A 20,794-nucleotide genomic window follows, 5' to 3' on the forward strand; every position below is an offset into this window, starting at 1 on the left:
CTGGGGGCGGGTCTCGCCACAGGGATCGAGATGGAGATAGTGAACAGCTGCGAGGCGGACAACGGCGGCTGCTCTCACGGCTGCAGCCACAGCAGCACGGGGCCCGTCTGCACCTGCCCCCGCGGCTACGAGCTGGGCGAGGACCAGAGGACCTGCATCGGTGCGCCCCACCTCCTTCCCGAGCGCCCCAGCCCCGGGCCGGGGACGTGCTGCTGCCCTGGCTCTGCACCTGGGTTTGATGCCGTGATGAGGACGCTCCGTCCCATCACCCCCAGCGCTGCCCCGGGTGGAGGCGGGAGTGGTACGAGGGGGCCTAGTGAGAGGCAGCGTTGCGACCCGCCCCGCCAAGCGCCCACCACCCTTCCACCTCTGCTCAGCCACTTGGTCAAATGCCCACGTGCCGGGAGTAGCACCAGAAACACTGTGGTGTGCGAGCACCCCCACTGCACGGGGAGACCATGCTTCCGAGATGCCTCCCCACTACCCTCCAGCCCCCAGTCTGCCCCCGCAGCAGGCGGGACGGCCCTGGGGCCGTGACCTGTGTCTTGCATGTGTCTGTGCAGGACCAGGACATGTGTGCATGTGTGATTGTGTGCGAGGACATGCAATTCACAAGCAGGTGTGTGCGTGGTTGTGTGCATGGGGTTGCATGAAGGTGTGTGTGGGTGCCTGCAGGTGTGCGTGTGGGTGTGTGCAGGTGCGCGTGTGGTTGTGAGCAGGTGCGTGTGGGTGTGTGCAGGTGCGCGTGTGGGTGTGTGCAGGTGCGCGTGTGGTTGTGAGCAGGTGCGCGTGTGGTGTGTGCAGGTGCGCGTGTGGGTGTGTGCAGGTGCGCGTGTGGTTGTGAGCAGGTGCGCGTGTGGTGTGTGCAGGTGCGTGTGGTTGTGAGCAGGTGCGCGTGTGGTGTGTGCAGGTGCGTGTGGTTGTGAGCAGGTGCGCGTGTGGTGTGTGCAGCTTTGCGTGTGGTGTGTGCAGCTGTGCATGTGGTTGTGAGCAGGTGTGCATGTGGTTGTGAGCAGGTGTGCGTGTGGTGTGTGCAGCTGTGCATGTGGTTGTGAGCAGGTGTGTGTGGTTGTGAGCAGGTGTGTCTGTGGTTGTGAGCAGGTGTGCGTGCGGGTGTGTGCAGGTGTGCATGTGGTGTGTGCAGCTTTGCGTGTGGTTGTGAGCAGGTGCGTGTGGTGTGTGCAGCTGTGCGTGTGGTTGTGAGCAGGTGCGCGTGTGTTGTGTGCAGGTGCACGTGTGGTTGTGAGCAGGCGTGCGTGTGGTTGTGTGCAGGTGTGCGTGTGGTGTGTGCAGCTGTGTGTGTGGTTGTGAGCAGGTGCACGTGCGGGTGTGTACAGGTGCGTCTGTGGTTGTGTGCAGGTGCGCGTGTGGGTGTGAGCAGGTGTGCGTGCGGGTGTGTGCAGGCGCGCGTGCGGGTGTGTGCAGCTGTGCACACACTGCTGTGCTGTGGCAGGGTGCACGTGTGGGCGGCGCCTGCGTGCCAGCCGGGCTGTGGTGTGTGCCCCCGCAGATGTCGATGACTGTGCCGATTCCCCGTGCTGCCAGCAGGTTTGCACCAATAGCCCTGGCGGCTACGAGTGCAGCTGCTATGCCGGCTACCAGCTTGGCGCCGACGGCTGCGGCTGTGAGGGTGAGCTGTGTTGGCTGGGGAGTGGGTGCTGGCTGAGCACCTGCCACCGGCAGGGCTGTGGGGACCTGCCCACTCCCTCCCCCACCTGAGGTCACTGTCTTTTTCTCGGGCTGGGCCTGCACCCCTGGCTGCTCCCAGCCTGGCCTCCCTCGGGCAGTGCAGCCCGTCCCTCTGACCCTGGGGACAGGAGGATGGCTGTGGCGTGGGTACCACCCAGCAGGCCCCTGTGCAGTGGGCAGGGCTGGGGCAGGAGGGGCCCCCGAGACCCCGACCCCCGGAGGACAGGCGCCAGCGGCCCTGGATTTGCCCACAGACGTGGACGAGTGCAGCTCCGGCCGCGGCGGCTGTGAGCACCATTGCACGAACGTGGCCGGCTCCTTCCAGTGTTCCTGCAAGGACGGCCACCTGCTGGACGAGGACCGCCGGGGCTGCAGCCGTGAGTCTCTGCTGGGCACCACGGGGAGCCCGCCTTCCTGGCTGGATGGACGCCACTTCTGTCCTGCCTCTCGCCGTGGGACAGGCCGGGGGCAGCAGGGTTGGGCGGATGGGCCGGACAGACAGGCGCCCCCAGGCAGGGTGTCACGCGGGGGCCCTGGAGTCGGCTCCTGCCCTGCCCAGGTGAGAGGAGGGACATCGTTCCCGTGACTGAGGACAGCGTCCAGAGGGACAGAGAGCTGTTCCTGTCCCCACACCCACTCCATGTTCAGGGTCCCTAGGGCCAGGCTGGGAGCCGGGACAGCCAGGGTAGATGTGGCGTGGGTCAGGGCCTCAGAGCCCGGCGCCTCCTCTGTCCTGAGAAGTAGGGTCAGGCGTGCAGTGGGGACGACCTGGGTGGCTGGGGTGAGGAGGGGCCCCGGGGTGGGGCTCCGGCCGGAGCTGCCTCTGGGCACCGAGGGGCAGGGGGTCCAACCCCGGGGAGGCCGGGTGGGCGGCAGGGGCTCAGGGCCCTCTGTGCTCCGCCCAGCCCTGGAGATGCCCGAGGTGGGCCTGGACGGCCAGCTGCCCCTCGTGCGGCACCCCCCGCATGTGGCAGTGCTCCAGAACGAGCTGCCCCACCTCTTCCAAGATGACCACACCGGGGCCGAGGCGGAGGAGGAGGAGGAGGAGGAGGAGGAGGAGGCGCGGGGCGAACACACACTGGAGGAGAAGTTCGGTGAGAGGTCACCGGCCCCCAGGGCTTCTGTACCAGCGCCCCCTTGGGCCCGGCTGCTGCCCAGCCTGCGGTCCTGGGTGTGAGGAAGGGCTCCCGTGAGGGCCTCGCTGGACCAAAAGGCGCAGAGAGGCCAAGCTGCTTGGTCAGTTTGCCCGGTGCACCCGAGGCTGAGCCTGGGATGGGGCCGCTTGCTCTCCACTTAGAGCCTTTCCCGGCCCACCATCTGGGTCCCACGTCTCGGCTCACCCACGTGGGGCCTTCAGAGCCTGAGGAGGCCCCTGGTGCCCCTTCTCTGGCCCGATGCTGGCGGGGTCCAGGGCCAGGGGTCAGGCTCCGAGGCCCCTCCTCCCGCTGTGTCCTCCAGTCTGCCTGGACGACTCCTTTGGCCCAGATTGCAGCTTGACCTGTGCTGACTGCAGGAACGGGGGGACCTGCCTCCCCAGCCTGCGTGGCTGTGACTGCCCCGACGGCTGGACCGGGCTCGTCTGCAATGAGGGTGAGGCTGCTGTGAGGGCAGAGTGTGGGCGGCGCCCCTGAGCCCCAGGACCTGCGCCGCACACACAGTTTATGCCTCCCCGCCGGCCCTGGGCAGGGGCTCCACGGGTCCGTCCGTTCCCTCGTTCACTCATTCATTCAGGGTCTCTTGGCTTCCTGCTCCCTGCCGGGCCCTGTTCTAGGCACGGGGAGACCCCAGGGGCTAGCAGGGCCTGGTGTGTGCCCCTCACAGATGTCACAGTGGACGGGGGTCCGGCGACAAGCCAACAGCTAAGACATAACGGGGTCTGCTGAAGAGCAGCGAGCGGGTGGGACAGTCATGCCCGAGTCCCAGAGGGGAGAGGCCACCTCCCCAGGCCATGCACCAAGTTGGTAGCCGAAGCACATTTGACAAACCTGTCTTCGCAGGCTCTGTCCGGAGCCTGTCCGCTGCCTGCCCAGCTACGCCAGTAGTCTCAAGGGCCGTAGTGACCGTCTCTGAGGGTCTGCCAGTGACCCACGCTGATGAAAGTGCTGGTAGAGAAGGTGGATGTCTCGGAGTTCAGAGAGGGAGGATGTGGCGATTGATTAGAGATGTCTGCCATGCCCGTGGGCAGGGACGGGGAGCACAAGTGCCATCGGGTGCTGCTCTGGGAAGTTGCTTTTGAACTGGGTGGCTCGACCCCCAGGAGGGTGTCTCAGTGTCTCTGGAGGGGCTTCTGGGCCCCGACTCCTCCTGCGGGCCAGTGACCCTTGTGCTTCTCCGTGTCCCCTGCAGCTTGTCCCCCAGACACCTTCGGGAAGAACTGCAGCTTCTCCTGCAGCTGTCAGAACGGCGGGACCTGCGACCCTGTGACGGGGGCCTGCCGCTGCCCTCCGGGTGTCAGTGGAGCCCGCTGTGAGGACGGTGGGTGCAGCCCCTCCTGTGCCTCCAGGGTTGTCCTCTGGGTGGAGGGCAGGGGTGGGCGCTACCTCTCAGCTCTTAGCCCCCTTCCTTCTGGGGGAAGGATGAGGCCCTTTAGTGGAAGAGGCATTGAGTTTTCTACATCTGATGATTCTCCTGGGGCCTGACTATAGCAGGTGGTGAGGACTTGTTGGAAGAATAGCACTTCTGTAGCAGGGTCCCTGGGGGAGGTAGTGAGCTCCCTGTTCCTGGAAGCATTCAAGGAGAGCTATATGATGGCTGGGTGGGATCTGCAGAAGGGAGCACGCCTGGGCTGCGGCTGCATGGGACGACATTACCATCCTTTTTAACTTGGAAGTTGCAACATTCCTGGAGGAACCAGAGTCCACATAAGTTTCCCAGGTGTTTGATGCTTCCTCTTAAAGTCTTCAGAACTTGAAGTTTCTGCTTCTTTTGCTGGCGAATGTAGCTAACATATCAAGGACTTGCCGCCTTAGCAGCGGATGGCAGCAGTCGGTGGACCTGTCCCCAGTGCCCGTGGGAGCTCTGTGGGGCAGGTTTCTAAGTCCTGGGGCGGCTGGGCAGGGCTTTCCACCCCCTCCCTCTGGTCACCTTTGCGGCCTGGTTAGCATCCCTGCCCACCTTCCCCTGCCATCTGCCATCCCTATTCTGCTGAGGCTGAACGCCCACTGCCTGTTGGGCGCTGTATGTGTGATGGGCCCTGAACGGACCCAAGGGGCAGCCGGCAGAGAAAGCGTCTGCGTTTCAGCACTTCTGCTCGTGACGTGGCGTGGCTTCCTGGAGACCGGCTCTCAGCCGGGGTCCTTGGGTAGCGTGTGCCCGTGCGGGTGAGCTTCAGGAGGCTCGTCCAGTCCTCAGGGGCCCCGTGCTAGTGTCCTAGACTCCAGCCGCTCGTGGCTGCCTCCCACAGTCTGTGCCTCTGTCTCCCCGTGGCCTCCTCTTCTTGTCTCCGGCCTCCCTCTCCTTTCTCTTCTAAGGACACGTGTTGGGCTAGGCCTGCTCCGACAGGGCAGCATGGCCCCACCTGCTGATTCTGGTGGTTGGGGTGTGGACGCACCTTGGGTTCACCATCCAGCTCCCTGAGGCCCTTCGGTAGGCAGGACGGGGGCAGGACAGAGCCGGAGGGGAGCGTTTGGGGAAGGAATGCCAGAGCCCTGTCCTGGCCCCGGGCCCCCTGAGCTTGGGCCCGTGTCCTTCCCTCTGTGAGGTCCAGAGGTCAGGCCAGGTGACCACCGAGGGACAGACGTCAGGACGCTGCGGGTGCCGGTCAGACGAGGACGGTGGGCTTTCTTTGAGCGTCTCGCACGTGTGTGCTGGGGACGCGCTTGGTGTCCCGCTCCGGCCGCCATCCCGGCCGCAGACCCCAGGGGCACGGGCCGGCCAGGGCAGATGGCCGCATCCGTGGTTTGCACTTCGTGGCTGCTCCGCCCTCGTGATGCCCTCGCCACCCCCCGGGACCCTCCCTGTCTAGGGTGCGGGGTCCTCAGGCTGCTGGCGGCCCAGGCCTCTCCTGACTCCTGTGCTGGTCCGGGGGCCCCTTGGAGCATCTCCTCGGGCGGGGGCCGTGTCCGGGTGGGCAGTGAAGAGGCTCCCCTTCCCCCAGGCTGCCCCAGAGGCTTCTACGGCAAGCACTGCGGTAAGAAGTGCCACTGTGCCAACCGGGGCCGGTGCCACCGCCTCTACGGGGCCTGCCTCTGTGACCCGGGGCTCTATGGCCGCTTCTGCCACCTGGGTGAGTCCCACTCTGCCTGCTGGCCGCCCGTGTCCGGGGGGTGGGGCCACAGCATGGGCCGGCCGCTTCCTGCCCGCGGTGCAGCTTGCGTTGGACTGTCGCTGTTCACAGACGGGGACGCAGGGGCTCAGCAGGTGCCCTGGCTGGGGTGTGGGATCTGTGGGCTCAAAGCCGCGTCCTCCGGACTGCACGGGCCGCCGGGGCGTCTGTGCGGGTGGGCGGTGCCAGCCCCAGCCAGGCTGATGGACGTGGGCAGGCCTCCCTCGGAAGCTGCAGGGCACAGAGCTCCGGGACATTCCTGACAGCAAGTCCTGAGCCCCCGGCGGGGTCAGGCCCCACTGCGTCCGTAGACAACTGGGATGGGAGGGGCTGTGGGACGCTGGCGGAAGGCAAGCCGACCTCATGCTAGCAGCTCTTTGTGAAAGGGTTGCATAGAGGGAGGCAGTGAGGGCCCCGAGCGTTGCCTGGCCGGGAAGGGCCTCCCTGAGCCCCTGTTTCTCATCTGTGGATGGGCACACGCCAGCGGCTCTGCGTGGGGTCCCGGACACAGCTCGGTGGATGGGGCCGGAGACCCTGGGCTGGGGGGGGGTGCTCGCAGCGGGCGGGCCCCCTCACGGCTCGTTCCGGGGTGCAGCCTGCCCGCCGTGGGCCTTCGGGCCGGGCTGCTCGGAGGAGTGCCGGTGCGAGCGGCCCAACACGCGCACGTGCGACCGGAGGGACGGCAGCTGCGCCTGCAAGGCGGGCTTCGCGGGCGAGCGGTGCCAGGACGGTGAGTGCGGGGCTGTGGAGGGAGGGCCTCAGGGCCGGCGGGCGGAACCCCCGCAGACCCCTCTCCCCTCCCCGCCTGCAGAGTGCCGGCCGGGCTTCTTTGGGCCAGGCTGCCGGCAGGCGTGCGCCTGCCCCCCGGGCGTGGCCTGCGACCCCGTCGACGGCCAGTGTGGGAAGCGGTGTCCTGCCGGCTACCAGGGCGAGGACTGTGGCCAAGGTGAGCGGCCAGCCCGGGTGTGCGGGTGGGGTGCAGGTCGTCTGGCCCGTGCTGGGCGCCGGGCACCAGAAGTGCCGGTCCTGGCGGCACCTTGACCTGCCGTGTCCCCACCCTGGGCACGCGGCGGTGCGGTGACTCAGCCACAGGTCTGCCTGTCTCTGGGCACCCGAGAGGGTGGAACTCGTGTGTGTGTGTGCGCGTGCACGTGTGCGTGTGTGTGCACGTGCAGGGCGGCCTGGAGAAGGGCCAGCGCCTCTCCAAGATCGCCCCCTCCCTCCCTCACTCGCTCACGCATTCGATCACAGAGCACACTAAGTGAGCTTCGTGGTGGCCGCTGGGCCGGGGGCTCCTTCCTGGTGGGTCCGAGCAAGCGGGACAGAGGCAGCTGCGCCCGAGGGTGGTGGCTCGGAGCGAAGTCTGGGCCGGAGGTGCCGCTGTGAGGCGCGCGTGGTGACCAGAGGCCCTCCATGTGGATGCCCGGGCCGGGGGGTGGCATGAGTGGGCACCAAGCACGGGCGAGGCTGGAGGCTGGGGGCCCCTCGTTTACATGGGGGAGGCTTCGCTCTGAGCGGTGGGGCTGCCGTGGCCGCCGACGGGGCACAGGCAGGTTGGGACCTCTTGGCACGCTGTCCTCACCCGTCAGCCGGTGGGGCAGCTGGGAGCCGAGGGGGCCTGCGGTGTGACTGGTGTGACCCCGACCGGGGCAGTGGCTCGAGTCCCCCTCGGCCAGAGCTGCCCGCCAGCTGCCCCTAAGTGGCCTGGGGCCACCGCCCATCCCCAGCCGAGGGGTCAGTCTCCCCCTGCACTCCAGCACAAGGTGCACCTGCCTGCACCTGCCCTCTTGGGCGGCCTGTGTGCTGACACAGGGAACGGCCTTCACCCCCAGCCCTTCCCTGCTGGTTTTCTTTGTCTTTCTTTTCCTTTGTTCTTTAAAAGCCTCCAGGGCCCCAAGGATGAGCCACAGGAAATGACACACACCTTTTTACAGCAATAATGGGACTGACCCCCCACCCCTGTTGTTAGGTCTGGAAAGTGTTAACCCCCAAACGCGAGTCTGCCCCCAGTCAGTGGGGCGGGGGCTCCCCTAGGTGGTGGGACCTAGGGCCCGGCTGGGCCTCCCTGCCCACCCCGGTCCGCACTGCGTGGGTGCCTGTGTGCGTGGGCTGCACCCCATCGCCCGCTGCGTGCCCTGCGCTGCACCTGGGGTACGGTGGGCGGGCCTGGGCCCTCACGGCAACGGTTCACCAGGGTGGTCCTTTGTCCGGAGCCCATCTCAGGGCCCAGGGAGACCCCAGGCCTGGCGCCCGCCCACCCCCTGACACCTCACGCCCCCCAGGCAGGGAGCATCCTCAGCTCTCAGGCCGGCTGCTGGGTGTTTGGGTGCCGGGTGGACTCTGATTCTTTGGTGTGGAGGGTGCCTCAGCCCCGCCCTCCCCGGGTGCCGTGCTGGCCTTCCTGAGCTGGGAGCGTTCCCTCCAGCAGCACTGGGGCGGCCTCGCGGTGCTGGGGCTGGCAGGGCCCTCCCTCCACCGCGTTGCCTCCCCAGCCAGGGCAGGTGTGAGGTCTGGCGCGGTGCCCTGCAAGGCCACCAGAGCAGCCTCTGCAGCCCTCACGGGTGGGGCGAGGCTCCGCGGCCCGAAGCCCTGCTGTGGGCCCAGAGCCGTCTGGCTGCTCTCATTTCTGAACATGGGGGTGACCAGCAGGGGGTCCCCAGGGTGGACCAAAGTGGAGGAAGGCAGAGCCAGCCCTGCCCCCCGGCTCTCCAGGGTCCTGGCTGCCTGCCTCCCAAGCCCTGCTGGCCTGTGGTCTCCAGGCCGCCCCTCACCACCGCTCCCCAACGCGGCTCAGCCCCAGCAGGCCCCTCCTTGTCCTGCCCCGTGTCCCCCGTCTCCTGCCCACTCCCATGACCGCCCTCGTCGCCCACGGGACCCCGGCTGTGTCCAGCAACGCTGCTGGGCCAGGGGGCAGGTGCCCGGGGCAGGTGCCCGGGGCAGGGGGGGGCCTCACGAGGAGGAGGGCCGCTCCTCGTGGCGGTGCCTGAGGCCCTCCGCCCCCGCCCGCAGAGTGCCCGGCCGGGACGTTCGGCAAGGACTGCTCAGCTCCCTGCCGCTGTGAGGGGGCCCCCTGCGACCGGGCCACGGGGCAGTGTCTGTGCCCTCCTGGGAGGACCGGCGCTGACTGTGGGGCAGGTGAGTGACAGCCGTGTCCCGGGGTCTCCTAACCTCCCTGGGCCGCACGACTCCTGGCCGTGTCCATTTGGGGACCCCAGCCCTGAGCGGTGTTTGGGGAGCCCTGGCCTCAGCCCTGGAGCCCTGCAGACCCCAGGCCAGTCCACAGCAGCTGCGAGAGCTCACGCCAGCCCGCCTGGGGTCTGGACGTGGGCGTCTGTGGCTGCGCTGTGGCCATGCCCACAGAGGGTGCACGCGCTAGGAACCGTCAGCCGTGGAGACAGGTTGACCAGCGGCCCCCAGCCCTCCCCGGGCCTGTGGCTTGTCCTCTAGGCACCTGTTCACTCTGGGTGCCCCCCTTTTGCCTGTTGAGCCATTCTAGGGCAGGGGCTCCCTTTCTGGGGGTGGACGCCCTGTAGCCTGCAGCCCACGAGGAAGCTCGGGGTTGCCGTGACCTGTCCCTCTCGCTTCTCCGGGACAGCTCAGGTGGGAACAGAAGTTCCTGCTCCCCGACGGGCCCAGCAAGGCCCCAGGGGAGACTGACTGGCTGTGGTGGGGCTAGATTGTCCTGAAGGTCGCTGGGGGCTGGGCTGCCAGGAGATCTGCCCGGCGTGCGAGCACGGTGCCTCCTGTGAGCCCGAGACCGGAGCCTGCCTGTGCCGCCCCGGCTTCACGGGCCGCCGCTGCCAGGACGGTGAGTGCCCGCCACCCCGGCCTCGGCCCCGCCTGCGGTCCCCGTGTGCCACCGCGTCCCGGCCCCGTGTCCCCTGCCCCCAGTGCGCTCACCCTGCCCTCCCTGCAGCTTGCCCAGCAGGCTGGTTCGGGCCCAGCTGCCAGCTGCCATGCTCCTGCGTTAACGACGGGCCCTGCCACCCGGTGACTGGCCGCTGCAGCTGCGCCCCGGGGTGGACCGGCCTCAGCTGCCAGAGAGGTAGGCGGCCTGCTGTGCCGGCGTCCCTGCCCTGCCCTGGGGAAGCCTCCCCCCAGGCCCCGGGGAGGGCCCTGGACCCCAACGTGGCTGCGGTCACCTGCACAGGGTGACCCGGCCCCTGTCGCAGCCTGTGACAGCGGCCACTGGGGACCCGACTGCAGCCACACCTGCAACTGCAGCGCAGGCCACGGTAGCTGCGACGCCGTCAGCGGCCTGTGTCTGTGTGAGGCCGGCTACGTGGGCCCGTGGTGCGAGCAGCGTGAGTCCCGGCCTGGCCCGCACACACGCGCTCACATACATACACGCGCTCACATACATGCGCGCGCTCACGTACATGCGCTCACGTGCACGTGCCCTCCTGTCCCCGGACAAACAGAATCTCCTCGCCTGAGCCCACCGCCCTCCCGCCCCAGCCTGGGCCAGGCTCCACCCTCCCACCTGCCTGGGCCCAACAGAAGGCCCACCTGGCGCAGCAGGGAGAGGTGGGGCCGGTTGCACCCCACAGGACACCTGGGACCTGCAGGAGGGGAGGAAGATGTCTGCTAAGGAACGAGGGCCTTGCCCTGGCCGGGTTGGTGGGTCTGGGTGGGCCTGGGGCTCCCTCCTCCCCAGAGCTCGGGGCTCGGTTCCTAGCTGGGGGACGGGCGCAGAGGCCTTGGGTATGGAGGGGCTTCTCCCGCCCCAGAGTCCCGGGCCCTGGCCCGGTCGGTGGTGGTGGAGGCCCGGGGAGGATTGCGTCGGGCCCACCGTCCCCCCAGCCGATGGTCTGGTGTGTCTCAGGGTGTCCCCAGGGCTACTTCGGGCCAGGCTGTGGGCGGCAGTGCCAGTGTGAGCACGGGGCAGCCTGTGACCATGTCAGCGGGGCCTGCACCTGCCCGGCCGGCTGGAGGGGGACCTTCTGTGAGCGCGGTGAGCCAGGGTGCAGGCCGGGGTGGCCGGGCGTGTGGGTGGGGGGACCCATGGCCCCTGGCCGTCTCCCATCACCACCCCCTGCCTGCAGCCTGCCCGGCCGGCTTCTTCGGAGTGGACTGCCACCGCGCCTGTGACTGCAGCGCCGGGGTGCCCTGCGACGCCGTGAACGGTTCCTGCCTCTGCCCTGCCGGCCGCCGGGGCCCCCGCTGCGCCCAGAGTGCGTGAGGCCCCCGTCAACCCTGGGTGCTGCCCGTTAGGGGTAGCGTCGGTCCTTATCTGTGGCCACCCCGACTGGTGCCCAGGCCAGAGGGAGGGGGCAGACAGAGCACAGCAGCCTGGGACCCTCTGCTGCAGCCCCTCCCGGGGTCCGGCCCCCCGGCCCCTGACCGCCCCTCTCCTGCAGCCTGCCCCGCCCACACGTACGGCCACAACTGCAGCCAGGCCTGCTCCTGCTTTCACGGGGCGTCCTGTGATCCGGTCCACGGGCGCTGTCGCTGTGGCCCTGGCTGGATGGGGCCCACCTGCCTGCAGGGTAAGCCCTGCCCGGGAGTCTGGGGCCAGGCAACGTCCTTGCTCCTTCCTGGGCCGCGCAAGGTCACATGGTGTGGGGCGCGAGGTGGACATACAGCTCACTGGGAATGGAGGGTGGGGAGGGCAGGGGTCCTGGGGAGGGGAGGAAAGCTTAGGACCACACCCTTCAGCCCTGAGCCCCCGGAGGCTGGGCAGGTGGGCCCGGGGAGCCCTGGAGCAGGTCGTCCTAGAGGCAGCCCTAGGTCCCTGCGTTTTGGGGTGGGCCTGCAGACCCAGAGGGTTCAGGCGGGGCTGCTGCAAGTCCCTTCTCTCTCCGTCCCCAGCCTGTCCCGCGGGCCTCTACGGTGAGGACTGCCAGCATTCCTGCCTCTGCCAGAACCGGGGCACCTGCGACCCCGTCTCAGGCCACTGCACCTGCCCAGAGGGCTGGGCCGGGCTGGCCTGTGAGAAGGGTGAGCGCCGGGCGGGAGGAGGAGGAAGGAGGGACCCCGGGAGCCTGGAACCCAGGGCCAGCGCCCCGTGTGCCTCGGTGCAGCCCTCTCCCGCTGGGGCTGCCTGGTGTTGGGGGTCAGGGTCCTGGGGAGTGGCCTGCAGTGTGACCAGCCCACCGGGCACCCCTCCTTCCCAAGGACATGGGATCCGAGGCTCTGGGTGCCTCCGGGAAGCAGGGGCGGGGCCGGGGTGTCCTGGGTCCCAGGGGCATCGCCCTGCTCCAGGGCTGGACCCTCACCGGTCCCCTCACCTGTCCCCACCTCTGCAGAGTGCCTCCCGGGGTTCTTCGGAGCCGGCTGCCAGCACGTCTGCGGGTGTCTCCACGGCGGCCTCTGTGACCGGCACACAGGCCACTGCCTCTGCCCGGCCGGCTGGACCGGGGACAAGTGCCAGAGCCGTGAGTGGGGCGGGTTAGGGCCCCTCCAGTGTGGCCTCAGCTCACGCCAGGCTGTGGAGGCCTCCCCGGGGTGGGCAACTGACAGGTAGGGGGCAGGGCTGCGGGCTGAGCTCCCGGGGCCTCCCCGCCGCTATCCAGGGAGCCGCCCCCAGCAGGACTCAGCCACCGCCCCCCGCCTCTTTCCCCGCCGCCTGTCCCAAGGGCGCGTTTGGGGCTCGCTGTGTGGAGCGCTGTGCCTGCTGGCGGGGGGCCGCCCGCCAGGATTGAGGGGTGCGGTGTGAGAACGGTGAGCCCCCAGCCCCACTGGGGCTCCGGGTGGGCTCGGGCCCTTCACGCGGCGACCCCTTGGGCCCATGCCTCCCTGCAGCCTGCCCGCCCGGCTGGTTTGGAGAGGCCTGTGCCCGGCGCTGCCGGTGCCCACCCGGCGTTGCCTGCCACCACGTCACCGGGCAGTGTCACTGTCCCCCAGGCTTCACTGGGCCCGGCTGTGAGCAGGGTAGGGGACCAACCTGGGTGGGGCCTGGGGCAGTGGGTGGCTCAGGCCACACGTGCCCCTGGGCTGGGCCCCAAACCTCTACCCCCGGAGCTGCCTGCCAGCAGCGTGAGTGCTGCCCGCTGGGCCGTCGGGAAGCATGACGTGGGAGGTGGGAGGTCAGGGGCTTTGGGAGCCCCCTGGCCCCTGGCAGCTGGCCCCTCCCCCTGCAGGGTGCCCGCCCGGGCGGTTCGGGCCCGGCTGTGAGCAGCTGTGTGGGTGTCTCAACGGGGGCTCCTGTGACGCGGCCACAGGGGCCTGCCACTGCCCCGCTGGGTTCCTCGGAACCGACTGCGGCCTCGGTGAGTGGCCAGGGTGAGGGCGGGGGGCAGCTCCTCCCTGCGCCTCGGTGGTTAGGCTGAGCCCAGCCTGCGGGGAGGACAGCCCCTGACCACCGCCCTTCTTGGGCCCGGCCCCCGGGGCCCGGCCGCAGGCTGGGCTAAGCTGGGGGTTCCGTGTGACCAAAGCATCTCTGCCGGCCAGCTCTGCCTGGCCATGTGCTGTGCCCCCGGCTCGGGCCGTGTCCAACAGGGACCGTGCAGAGGCCAGCTGGGCAGGCTGCCGAGAGAAAGGCCTTTCCCTGGGCCAGGTGGGGCCTTTCCAATCATCTGGAATCCTGGCTGGGCTGGCGGGGTGGGCGGGGGCCGCCCTGAGTCACTGGCCGCAGCAGAGCCAGCGGGCAGGGGGCGTGGCAGCAGGCAGCCCCGCCCTGGGCAGACGCCTCCCCGCCCCGCCCTCCCTGGCCCACCCCGCCCTGTCCCGGGTTGACCCCGCAGAGAGAGGGGGAAGCCAGCCTGGAGTGGCCACCCTCCCGTTTCCTCCTGGCAGCCTGTCCACACGGCCGCTTTGGGCCCCGCTGTGCCCACGTGTGCAGGTGTGGGCAGGGGGCGGCCTGTGACCCCGTGACCGGGAGCTGCTCCTGCCCCCCCGGGAGGACCGGCGTCCACTGTGAGCACGGTGAGGGCCTGCTCCCCCTGCGGCTTTGGGTACTTCCCGGGTGTCGCTCCGTCAGCCTCCGGGGGAGGGGGAGGGGGTGAAGGCCTGGGGTCACTGGGGGAGAACTGGGTCCCCACCGTTAATCCCCCAAGTGTCCTGAGGCCAAGAAGTGAGGATCTAGCTTGTGTTGACAGCAGCGCCCACTCGGGTCATCGGGTCATCCAGTAGCATCCCACGCCTTGCCCTGAACTGTGACGCCAAGGCTCAGGCCATCAGGTGACCTGTCCAGTTCCCTGTGGCCAGTGGGGGATGAACCCGTTCTGACCCAGAGCCCCCCCCAGCAGGAGGGGTCAGGCGGCTGCTTCATCTGAGGACGGAGCCAGCCTTCTGGCTGATGTCCTCTTGGAATGGGGTCCCTCTGGCCTTTCTACCGGGCCCAGTGGCCAGGGACCCCACAGAGAGGGAGGCCTGGAGCACAGGCCATGGTGGGGAGATGGGGCGGTCCCTGGGGACCGCGGTGGCGCTCATGCTTACGATGGCATGCGTGGTCCTCAAGGCCCTGTGTGGCCTGGCCCCGCACCCTGGTAGGTCTGAGCCCCCTGCCGCCCTCTGGCCCTCATCAAGGGGCCGGTCGCACTCCCCCAGGCCCGCAGGGAAGGACGGTAGCCATGGGTCAACCAGCATGTGAACAGGGGCCACCTGGAGTGCAGGGTTGCCCAGCCTCCTCTGTGCTACCACCTCCAGGAAGACTTCCCTAACCCCCTCCCGCCAGCTGCACAGGCACTCACAGCCCCTGGAGGGCCCTGGTCCCTTTCGTCCTGTGTTATCCTCAGCGCCGATCAGGCCCGGCGTCTGCGGAGGATAGACGAAGGGGCAGGATGCGGTTGGTGTTGTTTCCTGGCGCGTGTGTGCCGGCGGGGCAGGGACTGGTTCTGAGAGGCCCGGGGAGTGTTTGTTGAATGACTGTCAGATCGGGGGGGCGGGCGGCGTCCCTGGGCCAGAGCGCTGAGCAGCACCCGACTCTGTCCCTAGGTTGCCCCCAGAACCGGTTTGGTGTCAACTGTGAGCACGTGTGCTCCTGCAGAAACGGGGGCCTGTGTCACGCCGCCAACGGCAGCTGCTCCTGCGGCCTGGGCTGGACGGGGCTACACTGCGAGCTGGGTGAGCGTCTGTCTGGGGCAGCCTGGGGGCCACATCGCCGTGTGAGCTGGAGGGGCGGTGCCTGCGGGCGAGCGAGGCTGCACCCGGTGTGGTGGTGGCGGGGTGGTGGGCTCCCGAGGAGGGCCGCAACTCGAGGGCATTTGGGGGGGCTGCAGGCTGCCGTAGGGCCAGGCGAGGCTGCCGGGCTCCCGCGGGCCAGGCTGGTGCCCAGGGGCCAGCCCCGTGCCCCCTGCTCGCCCGTGGCCGGAGGCTGACCCGCCGGCCCCCTCCCCAGCCTGCCCCGCTGGGCGCTACGGTGCCGCCTGCCTTCTGGACTGCTCCTGCCGCAACCACGGCGCCTGCGAGCCCTCATCGGGCGCCTGCCGCTGCGGCCCCGGCTTCTATGGCCAGGCCTGCGAGCATGGTGAGTCGTGGGGTCGGCGCCTGTCCCGGCATCCGCGCCTCCGCTTTCCGCGTCACGCCCCGCGGGGGCCCGCTGAGATGACGCCTGACCCCAGCTTCGGTGGGGCTCCCGGGGCGGAGGTCCCCGGCTTTGAGGAAGCGGGGAGCCGGGCCCTGAGCCGGGACCTCTGCTCACTCTGGGCAAACGAGTCAGGAGCTCCAACCCGGGTCTCCCTCAGGCTGTCCGCCTGGCTTCCACGGGGCTGGCTGCCGGAGGACGTGCGAGTGCCAGCACGGCGCCCCCTGCGACCCCGTCAGTGGCAAGTGTCTCTGCCCTGCCGGCCTCCACGGCCAGCTCTGCGAGAAGGGTGAGTGCTCCGTGCGCCCACGTGCCCCATCCGGCCCCTCAGCCTGGGTACGGGACAGGTGATGCAAAGCCCGCTGCCCCCACCAGGGTGTGAGCCGGGCTCCTTTGGAGAAGGCTGCAACCAGCAGTGTGACTGCGAGGAGGGGGTGCCCTGTGACCCCGTCACCGGCCACTGCCTGTGCCCCCCGGGGCTCACGGGGGCCGCCTGTGACCTGGGTGAGTCCGGGGTCCCGCTTGGTGGGGGGCATGGGTGCGGCTCTCTGTCAGTGGTATTGACCGTGTTGATGGAGCCCCGTCTGTGCCACGTTGTGGCCTGGGCGCCGTGCCCAACCCGTCCCTCTGCAGGGGCCCCAGCACGGAGCTCCTGCTCGGGGTGGTCAAGGCCAGTCCTGCCCTCTGGCCCCCACCTGAGTCCCCGGTTAGCCTGTCCCTTGGGTGTGGGCTGCGGTCCTAGAGAGAGGCCCCAGTTAGGTGGGAAGGAAACGTGCCGGCCTCCCAGGCGCGCCACGGGAGGAGGCGCCGGCCCTGGGGGCTCCACCCACGTCCTCGTGGCTCTTGGCCGTCTTGCCCTGGAGGGAGCATCCCTGACCGGCCAGCTCCCCTTTGCCAGCGGGGGCTGGGCGGGAAGGTGGGGCAGGGGTTCTGGGCCGGTGCCTGGCGCCTGGCGCTGTCCCCGTGAGAGCTCCTGCAGCAGGGAAGCTAAGGCCCCAGGTCCTTGCTCCCGCACACCCCCCACGCGGTGGCCCTAGGCAGACAGGAGGGGCACTCAGGCCCGGCTCTCCCGCGTCTGTGCCCTCAGGCTGCGGAAGGGGCTTCTTCGGGCCAGGCTGTGCCTTGAGCTGCTCCTGCGGGCGAGGGGCTGACTGTGACGCTGTCAGCGGGCAGTGCCGCTGCGTGGACGGCTACATGGGGCCCATGTGCCAGCAGGGTGAGTCGGGCTCCGGGGAGAGAGGGAGGAGTCTGTGCTGCCTGGGTCAAAGGTCACCAACCCAGCGCGGCGCCCGTGGCATCTGCAGGCGTCTGACGGGCCAAGCGTGAACCTTCCGGCCCTTGGACCACGGGGCCGGACTCGGCCGTGCGCCAGCCTGCAGTGCCCTGCTGACTCCGGGCCCGGACAGCGGCTGGGGTGGGCTCAAACTGCAGAGGGCGGAGACCCCACGGGCAGGGCTGGGGGAGCCAGCGTGGGTGGGCGCAGGCACAGCCCACCACCCCACCGCTGGCTCGCCCTGCGTGTGTGTGAACCCGGGCACGCCGGTGCGCCCGTGAGGGTGTGTGCCGCAGCACAGGCGTGCGCTCCGGTCTGTGCGCCGGCACCTGCGTGTGTCCCAGCGTGTGCGCGCCAGGGCCTGCGTGTGCTCCCGTGCGCACGTGTGCTTCCCGGCACACCTGTGCCCCAGCGCCTGCGTGTGCCTGTGTGCACCCACGGGCAGGGCCGGGGAAGGTGCCGCGATGGCACCGTGCCCTCTCAGCCCCCCAGGCCTCTGGGGGAACGTGCTGTCTGCAGGCAGAGCTCGGGGTGCCCTGCCCCTCCGGCCGGCTGTGCCCCTCTGGTGGCCTGGCCACCTCCCCCAGGCCCAGCCTGCTCCTGGGAAGAGGCAGCACCAAGAGGTCGTGTCTGCCAAGTGAGACCCGAGGCTGGCTTGGGGCGTGTGCCGGGCCGGCCCTGAGATGGGGTGAAGGGGGAGCCCGGCTGTGAGCGGGGATTCCAGTCAGGGCTCCTTGGCTTGGGGACCCCAGACGCAGTCTTCTTATTGTGTGTGCATCCTTTTGAGCCTCGTCAAGGCAGCCCTGGCCCCAAACTGTTCAGCACCTTTAGAGGAGGGATCCCACCTCCTGCAGGGGGTGGGGTGGGGCAGGTGGACGCAGAACCTGGGGGGCTGGTGCGGGGATGAACCCTGTCCACGGCGGCACCTGGTGGTCAGGTGTGGTACTGCGCCGCATGCGTCCTGGGCGGCCTTGACCTTGACCTCACCTGCCTGAGGCCCCGTCTGCTTGAGCAGAGCCCTGCTGGGAAGGAGGACAGGCAGGGCCTCGCTGCCCCCTGTCCTGGAGTGGACCCTGCTTGGTCCCTCCCCATCCAGCCTGAAGTCCCACCTCCCGGCCCCTCTTGTAGCAGGCAGGGCTGGGGACTTTCATTTGGGGAGCGGGAGAGCCCCATCATTTGCACAGGAGTGAGGCGGGGAGAGGCCACGCAGGGTGGGAGTGGGGGTCCCTGCAGGCCTCGCTGCCCCATCTCTGTTGCCCACCAAAGGGTGGGGCAGTAGCGTGTCTGTTTGCCTTCAGGTGGGCCCTCCCAGTTCCCCGAGACCCCATCTCCAGCCCCGGGCCCAGGTAAGGGGGCCGGGGGCATCCCCACATTGCCAGGAGGGTGGCATTTGGTGGCATCGCGTGCGTGTTCGTTACCAGCCGACTAAGGCCAGAGGAGGGATGAAGGTCAGGCACTTCCATGTGATCTGGGCCCCACTGGGTGGCGGGCATTCCAGAACCTGGACCTCAGAGACGAGGCGTCGGGGGCAGCTGGGGGGGAGCGGCTGGGCTGTCTCCCCGCTCTGTCGGGCTGGAGCTGGAAGGACAGGAAGGGAGTCCTGAGCCCAGAGCTCTGAAAACTTGGAGAGTTTGCACCAGCCCCGGGGCTGACCAGCTCTTGTCCTGCCCTTTCAGTGGCTTCACAATCAGCCTCTCACCCGCCCGGGCTCAGCAGCAGCGCAGAGAAGCACTAGCTCAGGGGCAGCCCCTGCCGAGGCCTGTCTCCCAGGGCCCGCTGAGAGGACCCAGGGGCCTTGGTGACCACCGAGGAGGGTCGCTGGGGTCCAGGACTCGGGCCCCGCCCTTGTCTCCGAGGCCCGGGGACAGTCGTGCAGCTGCAAGGATCGTCTGGCCACGAGGAGGGAGGCCCTGCCCGGCTGGGCTCTGCAGCACTGGGCACCCGCGCGGGGACCACATGTGGAGGAAGCCCCCCCCCCCCACCGGCGCCCTGGGGCGGGACTGCGGGCAGGTGTGGGCGCAGGTGCGGGCGCGGGGCCCCTGCCCTCGGAGCAGGTCCTTCCGGTACTAGGCCCGGGGACTGCTGCAGCTTAGCCTGTTTACCTGGCAGCAGCTGGGCCATATTTATGGAAAGGCATTTATGGGCAGCCAGACATGCCCACTGCACCCCTGGGCGCTGGAGGGCTGCCCGCCTCCTGCCCAACATGGGAAGCCCTGACTCGGGACTTCGGGGCCCTGAGGGGCCTCTGGGTGGGCGCTTCGGTACCATGTGAAACCCAGTAAGTTAAGAAAGGAACAGTCACTTCCTCAAGGCCTGTGTGTACACTGCTTCCTGTGGGCCCCGCGGGGTGGCCTCCCGGGCCTGCCGGCACGAATGCACCTGACCGGAGAGGCCCGTTTGGCCCCTGTGCCCCTCTGGGGACAGGGGTGCCACACAAGCAAAGTTGGGGTTTATCCCAGTTCCCGGTGCTCTAGAGGGGCATGGTGCCCCGAGACCGAGGAAGCGCTGAGTCCTAGAGCCTGCGTGGGGGAAGCATGGCCCTGAGGGGAGGAGGGCAGGGGTGCTGTTGGAGGTAGCCTGGGTGCCCCCCCCTACTCCTACCCCTGCCCTATCTTCAGGGTAGAGCCAATGGAGAGGGCTGGACCCAGATTGTCATGCCGGATGCTTAGGTCTGGGCTGTAGCCCCCTCTCCCCTCCCCTCCAGCACCAGCCCAGGTAGCTGAAGCCTCCAAGGGCGAAGGATCTCACGGGGCAAAACAGGGTGGGTTCTAGAAAGCCCTGTCCCCTTAGACAACTAGTGAACAGCCAGTAGCAGAGGAAACCGAATTAATGGGCCACCGTGTTAAGACTCTGAGGTACATAAATATAATCCATGCCCTGGAAGGGGTTAGGGATGGTGCTGGTAACGTGACGCAGGAAGAAGCAGGCCGAGAAGGACGAGAGTCAGGACTGGGCAGGAGCGTGTGGGAGCTGGAGTCGGAGGGAGGGCGGCAGGAATCAGGCTGAATGATGGGTTTTCCAGCCCAGGACACTCCCAGGAGGCAGCATGGAGGCTGAGAGAGAGAAGATACAAAGGAAAGATCGGTAGAAATGGACAAGGGAAGTGTTAACACCCGTGTGTCTGAAGTCCTAGAAAAAGAAGGTAAAAACCATTGACACAAAGCAGCAAGTTCTCAGGTCCAAAGCTGGATGATCTCAGATGGAAAGCACTCAAAGTGCAAATAAAACAAAATAAAAAAGCCCTAGTCCAAAGAACTCAAAGAATACTAGTGGCAAGGAGAAATTCTACAGTGCCCAGAAAAAAACAAACAGGAGTCAAGAGTGACACCTGACTCCACAGCAGAAACAATGAAAGCGAGAAGATGGTGATGTTGATTTCAAAATGTTGAAGAAAAGATGTCGAAATTTGAATTTCATGGCCTTGAATCATGTATCCCGCTAAACTTGTCATTGAGAAGCAAAGTGGATGTTTATTCTCAGGTGTCCAGGGCCTCGGTGGGCACCACGCGAGAACCAGACATGAAAAAACACTCGAGAAATTTCCCAGCAAGAAGGGAAAGGGTGAGGTAGTCACTGCATTTCCCATATGGCCTAGTGATTAAGAGAATCAAAACAATCACGACGGAAGCCAGGTGTGAGGTGGGAGCTGAGGCAGGTGGGGAAGAGAAAGACACTGATAAGAGAAAGCCAAACCGTAGTGCAGTTGGAGCTGAATAAGAAACTGACCTCCGCAAAAATGCTGGCAGGATGTTTAACTTTCACATGGGAGGGAATTTCACTTCTCCAATGGAAGGCAGGCAGGAAGGAAAAGTCAAGCAGAATAAGAAAGTAGATTAAAGCCTGATTGAAGTTGTTACAGATGATCAAAAATCATATCCCTAGACTTCATTAAACATTCTTCGACAGCGTTTTATTTACGAAAGACATACCTGGAAGGACAGAAGTATAAGTGTACAAAGTAAACAGAAAGAAAGCTGGGCCGTGAGTTTTGCTATTTCAGGGTGAAAAGCATTGTATGTGACTGTATGTAGATATACACACATACGTGCACCAACAGTCGGGGCTCAGATTCGTAAAGCTGTGGTGGGTATAACAGGCAGAA

The 20,794-nt window shown here is 67.6% G+C and overlaps 1 protein-coding gene across 2 annotated transcripts in view; it reads left to right on the top strand.

Moving 5' to 3' along the window:
- MEGF6 (multiple EGF like domains 6) overlaps positions 1 to 19,002 on the top strand; it is a 96,215-nt gene extending 77,213 nt beyond the window's left edge. Inside the window, exons 9-36 of one of the 2 annotated variants that reach the window (XM_059039752.2) lie at positions 23 to 160; positions 1,511 to 1,630; positions 1,944 to 2,066; positions 2,595 to 2,783; positions 3,148 to 3,279; positions 4,036 to 4,164; positions 5,786 to 5,914; positions 6,549 to 6,683; positions 6,765 to 6,899; positions 8,963 to 9,088; positions 9,630 to 9,761; positions 9,870 to 9,998; positions 10,126 to 10,257; positions 10,779 to 10,907; positions 10,999 to 11,127; positions 11,314 to 11,442; positions 11,765 to 11,893; positions 12,202 to 12,330; positions 12,698 to 12,826; positions 13,036 to 13,164; positions 13,691 to 13,819; positions 14,831 to 14,959; positions 15,234 to 15,362; positions 15,580 to 15,708; positions 15,795 to 15,923; positions 16,507 to 16,635; positions 17,991 to 18,038; positions 18,369 to 19,002. In XM_059039752.2, the coding sequence (XP_058895735.1) occupies positions 23 to 160; positions 1,511 to 1,630; positions 1,944 to 2,066; positions 2,595 to 2,783; positions 3,148 to 3,279; positions 4,036 to 4,164; positions 5,786 to 5,914; positions 6,549 to 6,683; positions 6,765 to 6,899; positions 8,963 to 9,088; positions 9,630 to 9,761; positions 9,870 to 9,998; positions 10,126 to 10,257; positions 10,779 to 10,907; positions 10,999 to 11,127; positions 11,314 to 11,442; positions 11,765 to 11,893; positions 12,202 to 12,330; positions 12,698 to 12,826; positions 13,036 to 13,164; positions 13,691 to 13,819; positions 14,831 to 14,959; positions 15,234 to 15,362; positions 15,580 to 15,708; positions 15,795 to 15,923; positions 16,507 to 16,635; positions 17,991 to 18,038; positions 18,369 to 18,427 (3,533 nt within the window). In that variant the 3' untranslated portion in view covers positions 18,428 to 19,002. The remainder of the gene's footprint in view (positions 1 to 22; positions 161 to 1,510; positions 1,631 to 1,943; positions 2,067 to 2,594; positions 2,784 to 3,147; positions 3,280 to 4,035; positions 4,165 to 5,785; positions 5,915 to 6,548; positions 6,684 to 6,764; positions 6,900 to 8,962; positions 9,089 to 9,629; positions 9,762 to 9,869; positions 9,999 to 10,125; positions 10,258 to 10,778; positions 10,908 to 10,998; positions 11,128 to 11,313; positions 11,443 to 11,764; positions 11,894 to 12,201; positions 12,331 to 12,697; positions 12,827 to 13,035; positions 13,165 to 13,690; positions 13,820 to 14,830; positions 14,960 to 15,233; positions 15,363 to 15,579; positions 15,709 to 15,794; positions 15,924 to 16,506; positions 16,636 to 17,990; positions 18,039 to 18,368) is intronic. The other variant, XM_067018919.1, reaches the window with a different exon arrangement.
- Positions 19,003 to 20,794: the final 1,792 nt, after the last annotated feature.

This window comes from Kogia breviceps, chromosome 1 (genome assembly GCF_026419965.1).
Source record: "Kogia breviceps isolate mKogBre1 chromosome 1, mKogBre1 haplotype 1, whole genome shotgun sequence".
In the NCBI taxonomy this organism is placed as follows: Eukaryota; Metazoa; Chordata; class Mammalia; order Artiodactyla; family Physeteridae; genus Kogia; species Kogia breviceps.